At 38.4% G+C, this 13,400-nt stretch overlaps 1 protein-coding gene across 1 annotated transcript in view; it reads right to left on the bottom strand.

Annotated features, from left to right (window-relative positions):
• Positions 1 to 13,400, bottom strand: part of lrpprc (leucine-rich pentatricopeptide repeat containing) — a 103,704-nt gene that overhangs the window by 42,441 nt on the left and 47,863 nt on the right. Inside the window, exons 17-20 of the mRNA XM_039738178.1 lie at positions 13,127 to 13,233; positions 12,364 to 12,441; positions 12,073 to 12,126; positions 6,607 to 6,720 (exon numbers count right to left, since the gene is read on the bottom strand). Of these exons, the coding sequence (XP_039594112.1) occupies positions 6,607 to 6,720; positions 12,073 to 12,126; positions 12,364 to 12,441; positions 13,127 to 13,233 (353 nt within the window). The remainder of the gene's footprint in view (positions 1 to 6,606; positions 6,721 to 12,072; positions 12,127 to 12,363; positions 12,442 to 13,126; positions 13,234 to 13,400) is intronic.

Raw genomic sequence — 13,400 nt, 5'->3', positions numbered from 1 at the left:
AGACAACAAAGGAGATCTTGATATGCCATTCGTATTAAAATGTTAAACAGTTTCCCGTAGCTTTTGCAAAGACAATTAACAAATCTTAGAGCCAAACATTCGAAAAAGTCGTTTAATTTAATAGAGGGAAAGGAACGAAATTCAATCATGGGCAGTTACACGTTGTGTTGTCACGATGAAAGTCCAAACACAGAATCAAAATTCAATGCGACACTGGCGAAAATTTATTTAAAAATTAGTTTTTACTGACGTTTTACAATAAAAGTGTAAAAAGTATTTGCGTGTTAATTTCAAAGACAAACAGAACAAAATCATATTACTCTATGAATAACTCAAACGCAACATGAAACGTAATTTACTTTCAGATTATTACGTTTTACTATTTTTTAATATGGTTAATTACTCACTGTAATGTAAAATATTTAGTTCTATTATGCATATGTAACAATTCCCATGAAGGTAAAAATCTGTTTAAATTGTAAATCCACATCACCATACGTGAGCAACAGAACCACAAAGAGGCTAGCGTGTAACACATGCCAAGGGGGTTGGCAAGTGAAGCGAGCAGGGGGCAAAGCCCCCTAGTAGGTAGGTAGGTAGGTAGATAGAAATGAAAGGCACTATATGAGATAGATAGATACTGTAGACAGATAGATATTTTTTTATTTAATTATTTATTTTATCACTGTCCTGCAGACCGTTTATGGGAAATTCCACCTGGCCCTTCTGATGACGTCACTTCCAGCTCCGGCCCTTTTGATAATGTCATGTCCAGGCCCAAGCCTATGGGGGGGGAGAAAATCCTTCCGGATCTGGTCCCTTTGCCATCATATCCTGCTTTGGCCTTTAAAGCCATCAAACAGTTGATGAGTTGTGTTGGACTCTGACTTGTGCACATCAGTGCAATATAAAGTATAACCCATTTTGCAGCCAGGAAGAATATAAGAGTGGCTGCCCCAAACCTTTCTTTGGCTTCTTGGTCCAATTATTTGTGACAATATAAACACACATATTTTATTTATATATATATATATATATATATATATATATATATATATATATATATATATATATATATATACACATATATACACATATATATATATATATATATATACACATATATACACATATATACATATATATATATATTTATACACAAATAATATATATATGAAGACAGCCTGGTCCAGAACACCTAATTCACAATCATGATAGGCATCATTTCAATTACAGTGCATCCGCAAAGTATTCACAGCGCATCACTTTTTCCACATTTTCTTATGTTACATCCTCATTCCAAAATGGATTAAATTCATTTTTTTCCTCAGAATTCTACACACGACACCCCATAATGACAACGAGAAAAAAGTTTACTTGAGGTTTTGCAAATTTATTAAAAATAAAAACTGAGAAATCACATGTACATAAGTATTCACAGCCTTTGCTCAATACTTTGTCGATGCACCTTTGGCAGCAATTACAGCCTCAAGTCTTTTTGAATATGATGCCACAAGCTTGGCACACCTATCCTTGGCCAGTTTCACCAATTCCTCTTTGCAGTACCTCTCAAGCTCTATCAGGTTGGATGGGAAGCGTCGCTGCACAGCCATTTTAAGATCTCTCCAGAGATGTTCAATCGGATTCAAGTCTGGGCTCTGGCTGGGCCACTCAAGGACATTCACAGAGTTGTCCTGAAGCCACTCCTTTGATATCTTGGCTGTGTGCTTAGGGTCGTTGTCCTGCTGAAAGATGAACCGTCGCCCCAGTCTGAGGTCAAGAGCTCTGGAGCAGGTTTTCATCCAGGATGTCTCTGTACATTGCTGCAGTCATCTTTCCCTTTACCCTGACTAGTCTCCCAGTTCCTGCTGCTGAAAAACATCCCCACAGCATGATGCTGCCACCACCATGCTTCACTGTAGGGATGGTATTGGCCTGATGATGAGTGGTGCCTGGTTTCCTCCAAATGTGACGCCTGGCATTCACACCAAAGAGTTCAATCTTTGTCTCATCAGACCAGAGAATTTTGTTTCTCATGGTCTGAGAGTCCTTCAGGTGCCTTTTGGCAAACTCCAGGCAGGCTGCCATGTGCCTTTTACTAAGGAGTAGCTTCCGTCTGGCCACTCTACCATACAGGCCTGATTGGTGGATTGCTGCAGAGATGGTTGTCCTTCTGGAAGGTTCTCCTCTCTCCACAGAGGACCTCTGGAGCTCTGACAGAGTGACCATCGAGTTCTTGGTTACCTCCATGACTAAGGCCCTTCTCCCCTGATCGCTCAGTTTAGATGGCTGGCCAGCTCTAGGAAGAGTCCTGGTGGTTTCGAACTTCTTCCACTTATGGATGATGGAGGCCACTGTGCTCATTGGGACCTTCAAAGCAGCAGAAATTTTTCTGTAACCTTCCCCAGATTTGTGCCTCGAGACAATCCTGTCTCGGAGGTCTACAGACAATTCCTTTGACTTCATGCTTGGTTTGTGCTCTGACATGAACTGTCAACTGTGGGACCTTCTATAGACAGGTGTGTGCCTTTCCAAATCATGTCCAATCAACTGAATTTACCACAGGTGGACTCCAATTAAGCTGCAGAAACATCTCAAGGATGATCAGGGGAAACAGGATGCACCTGAGCTCAATTTGGAGCTTCATGGCAAAGGCTGTGAATACTTACGTACATGTGATTTCTCAGTTTTTTAATTTTAAATAAATTTGCAAAAACGTCAAGTAAACTTTTTTCACGTTGTCATTATGGGGTGTTGTGTGTAGAATTCTGAGGAAAAAAATGAATTGAATCCATTTTGGAATAAGGCTGCAATGTAACAAAATGTGGTGAAAGTGATGCGCTGTGAATACTTTCCGGATGCACTGCATGTACATTTTAAATTCTCAGATCACATGCAGGAAAATCAGGAAGTCTAATGTAAACAAGTAATACTATTAAAAAAGGAATTGGAAAAACCCAAGTGCTTCACTCATTTCAATTTGTCATTCAAATCTTTTAATTTGGATGCAAGAACTATTGCCAAGGAGTATAAACTCTATGATACAAACTCACGATTTCAAAAAATAATTATTAAGCACGGCTGTCTACATCCAGTTTGGCCAAAAATTATCCACGTCAATGTGTGGGGTAGCCATGATAATGAATGAAGACAGCATCATGTGAGAGACTTGAAAAGAAGATAACTAGGTCAGCCAGCCTATGGAACTGTTACTTGTTAGTAAAAACCCTCTCTGTGCAACAATTTAAACTTTAGTGATCAGCCAGTTTTGATAGCTAACAAGAGTTATTAAAGTAACTGTTAACTGGGGAAGCCATTGAGCAATTTATGCACCTCTGAGCTTGTCGCTCAAACTTTATTAGAGGATTTTAACGCACTCTTCCTTCATACTCATTAAGCCACAAAACTGTGTGATTAGGGAGTCAGAAGAGATCTCCCTAAAGCTTTAGTATATGCTAATCATTCAGAGTGAGCAGAGTGGGTTCAGCCCCCCAGTGAAGCCTTCATTATCTAGGCAGAAGTAAAATACTGTATTTGTTATTGCAGACAAAGCAGCAGAGTGAGTGATAAAAGCCAGCTTTCAGCCACCTATTCAGAGATGAGCCGCATTTCTCTCTTGCAAGACTAATATAAATATGGACTGCAGGGAATTAGGCGTCAGCCTTTCTGTTTGGTAATAATCTTCTGCATCTCAATTACCTCCAATCTAAATAAGCCGATTTCCTTAAGCTATTATCATATTGTTTGGAAAATTAATAGAAAATTTAAATGACTACAGAGCACTTAGCAATTTTATCATCTCGATGACGGCAATGCCACAGTGTGACCTTCCACTACGTAACAGTGAATGATAAAGAGATGGCTATGCAGCACCTCGAGCACACCTGCCCTAAACTAACTGCCAAAGTGCACTCAGAATATCCCTTTACAGAGCGAGGAACAAACACCGAGTCTTGAAAATAACAGGCCTTGCAACCAGTTCATGGTAAATCTGCTAGGACCCACCTACATTTTCCCTCTTGATTGCCCTAATACAGATACACATGGAAACAGAAACTATGGCCTGCTCTCAGTTGAGCAAAAGGTAAAACTAATGGTCATTCAAAAATATTACTCAGTAACTAAGAATCATATGAACATGTAGTCTAAAATATATTAGAAAAGAGCTCGACAGTTTTTTCAAAATCTTACAAATGCTCTATACATGTTCCTATTTGTCACATGGCAAACATCAATCTTATAGTCCAGTTAATTTCCCACACTTTGAGGTATGTTGCTGCTCATGTCGGACATGCCAGCTATGATGCATTCCAATTTTCAAGCACCAAAATCTGGAACATTAACTCTACAACTTTATGCAAGCACCATATTTGTATAATACTTAGTTATTGAATGATGCGCTCTATAACATATTGCCTTTTTATATTATATTTAAATGCCCTGCATTTTAGTCAGGTGGCAACTAAATAGCCCTTTTGTTAGGAAGACCTACACACTTCCCAATCCAAAGACAAACATCACATGTAGCAAGATGGACACATGCAGGAAAGAACTGAGGATGCTAAACTATTTATGGAGTAACAGGAAGATTTTTTTACACTTTAGTATTGCATTCCCTCCCCCACACACACACAGACACAAAAAAGCTATGATGAAAAGGCACATTGTACAGCATATGCAGAATTTACCAGTCTGTTCATTTATCTGTTAAATGCTTGCCTCCTAGACTTACTACAAATGAAATGTAAAGGAACCAGTAGCTCTCATTTACAGGTATGGGAGAAATACATTACTGTCATTTGTGTATTGGTTTCAATGTGGGGACATCTTTAAACAGAATTGTGTTAATTATTCTCCAAAAACGGCCCTTCTGTATACTGTTACAGTGAAGTTCAGCTATAATGTCATGCAGACAACTCTGCTCTGAAAAACGGATAATTACGTTTTCTTCCACAGAATTCATTCAAGTTCTGTTTTGCCGTCTTCACTATGCTACACCTACAGAAGTACAAAACAGGCACTTCTGTCCATTACTGGACATTCTCCTGTGTCTCATATCTTTACGCTTTTCACAACGAATGCTTTCAATCTACAAATTTCAAAATTGTCAGAAAATATTGGAATGAAATTGACAAACTGTAACCTGCACATACACTCCCCTAAAGGATTATTAGGACCACCATACTAATACGGTGTTTGACCCCCTTTCGGCTTCAGAACTGCCTTAATTCTACGTGGCATTGATTCAACAAGGTGCTGAAAGCATTCTTTAGAAATGTTGGCCCATATTGATAGGATAGCATCTTGCAGTTGATGGAGATTTGTGAGATGCACATCCAGGGCACGAAGCTCCCGTTCCACCACATCCCAAAGATGCTCTATTGGGTTGAGCTCTGGTGACTGTGGGGGCCATTTTAGTACAGTGAACTCATTGTCATGTTCAAGAAACCAATTTGAAATGATTCGAGCTTTGTGACATGGTGCATTATCCTGCTGGAAGTAGCCATCAGAGGATGGGTACATGGTGGTCATGAAGGGATGGACATGGTCAGAAACAATGCTCAGGTAGCCCGTGGCATTTAAACAATGCCCAATTGGCACTAAGGGGCCTAAAGTGTGCCAAGAAAACATCCCCCACACCATTACACCTACACCACCACCACCACCAGCCTGCACAGTGGTAACAAGGCATGATGGATCCATGTTCTCATTCTGTTTACGCCAAATTCTGACTCTACCATTTGAAAGTCTCAACAGAAATCGAGACTCATCAGACCAGGCACCATTTTTCCAGTCTTCAACTGTCCAATTTTGGTGAGCTTGTGCAAATTGTAGCCTCTTTTTCCTATTTGTAGTGGAGATGAGTGGTACCCGGTGGGGTCTTCTGCTGTTGTAGCCCATCCGCCTCAAGGTTGTGCGTGTTGTGGCTTCACAAATGCTTTGCTGCATACCTCGGTTGTAACGAGTGGTTATTTCAGTCAAAGTTGCTCTTCTATCAGCTTGAATCAGTCGGCCCATTCTCCTCTGACCTCTAGCATCAACAAGGCATTTTCGCCCACAGGACTGCCGCATACTGGATGTTTTTCCCTTTTCACACCATTCTTTGTAAACCCTAGAAATGGTTGTGCGTGAAAATCCCAGTAACTGAGCAGATTGTGAAATACTCAGACCGGCCCGTCTGGCACCAACAACCATGCCACGCTCAAAATTGCTTAAATCACCTTTCTTTGCCATTCTGACATTCAGTTTGGAGTTCAGGAGATTGTCTTGACCAGGACCACACCCCTAAATGCATTGAAGCAACTGCCATGTGATTGGTTGATTAGATAATTGCATTAATGAGAAATTGAACAGGTGTTCCTAATAATCCTTTAGGTGAGTGTATACTGTCTATTTACCCCTAGGATTCTGGTTTTATTTATTTACTTATTTATATTCATTTACTTATTAAGTATGTTTTTTTTTGTCTATGTTTACTGTCTGCGGGGGCACACACAAGCAAGCAAGCATTTCATTGTACATGGTACTTGTACACATGACAATAAAGAATTGAATTTTGGTCAGAACTGAAGAGAGTGAGGTAAGGTGAAGTGGAGCAGAGCATACCTCCTCAGCACACAGGGCCAGAATGAGCTGCTTCAACACATCCCGGACAGGCCTACCCTCCGCCTTCAGGTCCCTCAGTTTACTTTCCAGCTCAGACACCTTGGAATCTGGACTCTGTGAACAAGTTAATAAAGAAAACATATCAATACTTGTCTGCTGCATTAATACAATTACACATGTGTGTACAAATGCATCGCAGCAAAAGTGACAAGTCATAGCACATATTCATTTATTTGAGACAAAGTGGCAGGTCTGCTCTCTGATAGTTACAAGGTGAACTGTCAAGAGAATGTATAAAAAAAAAAAAATCTACTGTGGATTTAGTGTTTGTAGTCAATACTGAGGCAAATATTTTTATTTAACTACAAAAAAAAAGACTAGCTGCTATCTAAAAAAAAAATGGGCAATGCAGTGGGCGCTTAAAGAATGCAATGCAAGATCAAGGAGTAATTTCCAAAAAAATAAAAAGATGATTTAATGGCACAACTCATTACAAATACAGCTACAAAATATATATATAAAAAGAGAAAAACTGTTAAATAAATGAGCTAACTAAATAGTAGTTAAAAGTTTTTTTTCCTCATATTTAATGAGTATTGGGCATCATTGTCGGGCAACTGGTGCGCCGTGGAATTTTCTAGGGGCACCGTGAAAATGTTTGTAAAATATTTAAAATTGCTAGTGTATTTGAACTTTTGGTTGATTAAAAAGATAATGTTTTAAAAAATATGTTTTATGTTGGAAAAACAGATAACGGAACACTTACGGAAATGAAGTCTAAGAAACGCAAGAGACTTCAAATGATTGACAAGGAAATGCGCGTCTGTCTTTCGAAAATTGATCCTCGCATCAATCTCATATGTGCTGACAAATCAATCTCAACGTTCACATTAATTAAATTTAAGATTTATCCTTTGATTCCTTATTAATAAAATGTCTTTCAAACTTGTAAAATGAACTGTTTTTATGGGCAGTTCCTCAGGTGCGCCACGAAAGAAAATTTTTGGACTTAGTGCGCCGCAACTCGAAAAAGGTTGCCTTTCACTGATCTACAGAAAAAAAATTCTAGTATAAAATACATTATAATATGGCAAAGAGGCATTAAAGGATAATTATGATATTATTTCTTTGTAAACCTGGTATATATGCATCTGCCATGCAAAACTGTGTTTCAAAGTCCAGCGATTTCTATTGATTAAAAAAATATATCTTGCCAGCACTGAAACCCAAAGGGTCGTGAAGCACCGCTGAAAATTAAATGCCTAAAACTTACTGAATACATCTTCTCCAAGTGTTAATAAATGAAAACATGCCTTCCGTGTTTCCGTGGCATAAAAACAAAAGGGATCTTGAAATAATCCATTTATTACATATTCCTGGTTGTTTTTCTTGAGGTGGATATACTTTTTTATTCGACTGTGTGAGCTCGCACAGAAACACGGATGTAAATAAAAACAAAATCAGCCACATGGCACAAACAGTTTACTATGATTTGATCCGACGTGATGGAAACCATGCCCTGGGGAGTGAAAGGTTTTCTTCTTTAAAAATGACTAAATCTCATAATTTTGGTGTTTTTCAAAAATGATACCGTAGCTATAAGTTATTTTAAAATGTGCGTGTAGTTCCAAGACACAGATAAATACTCGATAACCGTCTTGGCATGAAAAACAGATGCTCCAATGTGTGGGAAAGATAGATTTTTTAAAATTTCTAGAAATCGCTAGACTTTGAAACTCAATTTCACGTTGCAAATGCATATACAGTATACCACGCCTGAGAAGAAATAACTTTGACTTGTAAAAATACTGGCACAGGCATAATATGACTGCACAGTGCGACATGTTTCACTGTCAGCTTCACAAACAAAACATTTACTTTATTTAAAAGAACGTTATCCCCAGGCTCTTTATAAGTACAGATACAAAATATATTTTGTTCCTAGGTTTTTTCTTTCTTCTTCTGCAGCTGGAATATAAACAGGTTAAGTAACTTGCTCAGGGTCACACAATAGGTAAGAAGAAGGGAGTGAACTGGCCACGTTATGGCTCAGAGACAAATTCCATGGCTGTTACACAACAGTGCCTGCAATATGAATGGCTGCAAAGGCAAGAAATTGAACACGGGCTTCCAGATGGAAAATGAAATTTCCACAGCTGAACCAAGACTCACATTACACGTGTTAAATGAACCCACTGATACACAGAGGGTGAGAATTCAAGAATCTGTCAAAAGAATACATTTTAAGATGCGGCTCAGTTGCAAGTGTTGCAAATTTAAGTAACCGGGAGCAGCGACAACTAATTGCTAATTGTTGCTAATTAAGTCATTAACAGGAAGTGCTGTGTGTGTGTCCAGGGAGGATGAGGAGGAGGAGGAAACGAAAGAAGTGCATCACTTGATCAGGTGTGTGCCTCACCCTGGTACACACACGCAGTCAATATAACAGTAAAACAAACTCAAATGAGATCTCATTCAGTAAAGCACATTCTCTTGAACAGTGGAATACTGCCTCATATCTGTTGTTTCAGGAAAAAGACAACAGTTTTATTAAATCGAGAGGAAAAACTGCATGGCAAAAAAATGAAAGACTGCATGCAGGGTTCTGAGACCATACCAAGAAACAGAGAGATTGTATGGTTTTGTTTTTTTAATTTGTAACTGCAAAATTAAATTCTAAAACAAAAAAAAGCCAACAAAACGTCAAGAATACCTGTAACTCGTGTATGTGTGATTACTTACGGCAACTTAATTCTAATTCTATTAAGTTTTAAAGCTCCTTTTTAATGGAAATTTAACAACATTTTCAGGTACTATACCTTAAAGCACTTGATTATATTTTGCTGTACAGTGATCCCCCGCTATATCGCGCTTCGACTTTCGCGGCTTCACTCCATCGCAGATTTTAAATGTAAGCATATCTAAATATATATCACAGATTTTTCGCTGGTTCGCGGATTTCTGTGGACAATGGGTCTTTTAATTAATGGTACATGCTTCCTCAGTTTGTTTGCCCAGTTGATTTCATACAAGGGACGCTATTGGCGGATGGCTGAGAAGCTACCCAATCAGAGCACGTATTACATATTAAATAAAACTCCTCAATGATATACGATATGCTTCCCGCGCGCTGATTCGCACACTTAAAAGCTCTAACAGCCCTTATTGATTTTTGATTGTTTGCTTTTCTCTGTCTCTCACTCTCTCTGAGAAATACAGGCAGATACTTATCCATCATGCAATACCATCACGGAGGTGTATGATTGGCCCCATTATCTGCTCCTGACGGAGGGGGTGTGAGCAGAGGGGCTATTTGCACAGAGGCTGTTTGCTTAAAGATACGGACGCGCCTGTAAAAAAAATGCTGAAAGGCTACCTTCACATTGATCCCTTCATTGCGCCGCTTTATTGCAGTGCTTCGGCATACTTAAAAGCCCAAAAGCACGTATTGATTTTTGATTGTTTGCTTTTCTCTCTGCTCTCTTTCTCTCTGACATTCTCTGCTCCTGACACGCACCTTGAAGAGAAGATATGTTTGCATTGTTTTAATTGTGAGAAAGAACGGTCATCTCTGTCTTGTCATGGAGCACAGTTTAAACTTTTGACTAAAGGGTGTTATTTCATGTATTATATATATTATTATGTATTATATTATTATTGTATTATTTCAAAAATTAGATTTATAAATAAAGAATCCTACTTCTTGGAAATTCATTTATCTGTCTGGAGTGGATCAACCGCTATAAACAAGGGTTTACTGTATAACTGTGTGGAGAATATTTATAAACAGTGTGGGAGAGTTTCTAAGAGCTTAAAATATATAAAAATAACCATACAAACATATGGTTTCTGCTTCGCGGATTTTCACCTATCGCGGGGGGTTCTGGAACGCAACCCCCGCGATCGAGGAGGGATTACTGTATTTCTTTTGGTAGGACTCCCTGTTTATGTCTTCCATAAGTTTGGCACCTTATACTCATTTAAAATTTATGGATCTCCACTGCCAGTCTACACAAAGCAGCCAGTTTTGTTTTTTCCACTTTCTTTCAACATATTAACTTACTTTGGGTTTGCTCCACAAACACTGCCTTTGGGTGATAAATTATGTATGCCCAAGAAAAATGCATGTTTTTTGATGTTTCAGAATGAATGATAAACTTTTGCAGAAATTATCTGAAAATCCTAGCGTAGATAGTAAATTTAAAAACACTTTCACATTTGTGCAGTGTTAGTGTGGACTAAGCATTAGTGTACAGGGGGTCCTCGGGTTACAACGTCTTGACATACAACATTTCGAGTTTAGAACGCTCACTCCCATAAAAACTTTAAAAAATCGAGATGTGAGAATGATTAAAGGTAGGGATTATTTTTTGCACTCATTTTCTCTGTTACTACAGTACAGTATATTTATGTCCTTTTCCTTTTTCTGCGACTTAGTTGTGTTTTTATGTTCTAAATTATGATTTTGCAAATGTGTTAGGATAGGCAAGTAAATTAGGCTAAGGGGTGTTTCGACTTACATTACTGTTGCAGGAACGGAGCTGTGTCGTAACCCAAGGACCCCCTGTATTAGAAGTTATCGCGGTACAAACACAGTACATATGCAAATACAATGTGGTTACACAATTAACCATTTAGGGAGAGTCTGCTTATGTGTTTTGAAATATTAAATCTATGTTTTTTTATTATTATGGTGCAGCTTGTTTGACTGAATATTAAATGTGACTTTCAGGGAGAACTCCAGTAAACTGTGGGTTACTAAGATTCCTTATGAAGATTTTAAAAATGATATCACACCAAAAACACAAGAACAAGGAACAGTGTGGCTTTAACAAAAAAACAAAACCAAAAAATAAGGAAAATAAAAAACTCAGCCTAACAGCATTAAATGTGCTTAAAAGTATTTTCAGTACCACTTCTTAGCTTAGAAATACTACTTTCTCTTCTGTTCTTTTCCGGTTTTCCTGCGGTGGTGATCTGTGCCACCACCACCTAATCAAAGCACCGTGATGTCCTTAAATTGACGCATTAAAGGCCAGAAGTCCACATGACCATCATCATCATCAAGTTCTTCCATGTGAACCCTGAATACAATGAGGACTGATCATTTATGTTAGGTAGAATGTCTAGAAGGGCCTGGGTGGTCTCGTAGCCTGGAACCCCAACAGATTTTATTTTTTTTCTCCAGCCGTCTGGAGTTTTTGTTTGGTTTTTCTGTCCTCTCTGGCCATCGGAACTTACTTTTATTCCATGTTAATTAGTGTTCCCTAATTTTAATTATTTATTTTGTCTTTTTTCATCATGTAAAGCACACTGCGCTACATTGATTATATGAAAATGTGCTATAGAAATAAATGTTGTTGTTAACAAAGTGCCCCTCCAACCCCACCAATACCAGTAAGTCTGACTCGGGCACTGTACTTAAGCGTTCAGTTACAAGCCTTGCTGTTTTACTTTTTCACTTGCCTTTTGTAAGTCGCTGGATTTTAGGCTCTCCTGATCCACCAAAACCAGGACATCCTGAAATATAAAAAAAGTCATCCATACATTTTATGACAGCGGACTTCTGCATATTAAGTACTATTGATACTTGAAAGGATTATACCTAGGGTTGACCTACCAGCAGTAATAGTGCTATGCTATTGATAAAAGCAAGTGGATTAGTGAGAAAAAAAATCCAATCTTGTCTCAACACACGGCCAACTGAGGAGACAGAAAGGAAAATTCGAAACCACTCTACCTTAATTCTGCACAAACCTTGATTAGCTCTGGAACGTGGTAAGAATCTAGCAAATTCCGAATGCCCCTGTAGGTATTCGCTGGAATTACAATGTCCTGATGGGGGGGAAAAAAGAAAACATTTACACTAATTATCTAATATTTTTTATATATGCAATTTACAAATGCCAATTCTTGAGTCACTAAAGTACCTGCACCTGGCAGGTGCCTAAACCAGCTGATATGGCTGTAAGAATTCCTTTCTGCTGCTCACACACGATTATAAACTTGAACTGAACACGGATACTGGAAATTATCATGCAATACACATGGAAATCTGGCAGCTCCACAAATAACGCACATCTGCATTTCATATTTGTACAAAACCAGCCAACAGAGTTCCAAATTGACACCAAGATATACGAGTTTATTTTAAATGCAACTGTGGGGGGAATAATGGTTAAATGGAACCCTAACAGACTGTAAGGACACATTTGGTGACGATTAGGAGTTAAGGGAAACGATAACCCCTTTTTTGACTAAGCCTTAACTTCTGAAGAGATGGGCCAAATATGTTGTCGTTAAATTAAACAATGTTAATTAAAGTTTTCTTGTGTTCTAAATGTGAAGAGTCAGGTGTTGAGATCAAATAAGAAAGAAACTGTAACAAATAAAGTGCTTGTCTAGCTAATTATCAATGATGTTCTTGTCGCATTTCATCACCAAGAGGACATTCTTACTTTAAAAGCTGCTATTTGGCAACTTAATAGATGTGTGTCAGCAGAGAGAATGAGCACAATACCATCTCCTTGAGCTGATGGAAATACTGGCGGAGCACCTCCTCCTTGGCCTGCACCTCTGAATCACTCATGCTGTCAATCAGGTTATAAAGAAAGAAGCCCACCAAGTCTGAAAAACAAAAAAGGATGTACCCCGTTGTCATATACCTAAGGCAAGAAGGGGTGGGGGGAGAATTGTGGACATGACAGCAGCACAGTACGCAAACAGCAATACACATACGTCTGCAATACACAAACATGAAATCAGAATAAAATACAAACTAGACAAGGAAAAAG

Source organism: Polypterus senegalus, chromosome 16 (assembly GCF_016835505.1).
Source record: "Polypterus senegalus isolate Bchr_013 chromosome 16, ASM1683550v1, whole genome shotgun sequence".
NCBI classification, from domain to species: domain Eukaryota; kingdom Metazoa; phylum Chordata; class Cladistia; order Polypteriformes; family Polypteridae; genus Polypterus; species Polypterus senegalus.
Note: the sequence above shows the minus strand (reverse complement) of the source record. Positions and strands in the feature narration are given on the sequence as shown.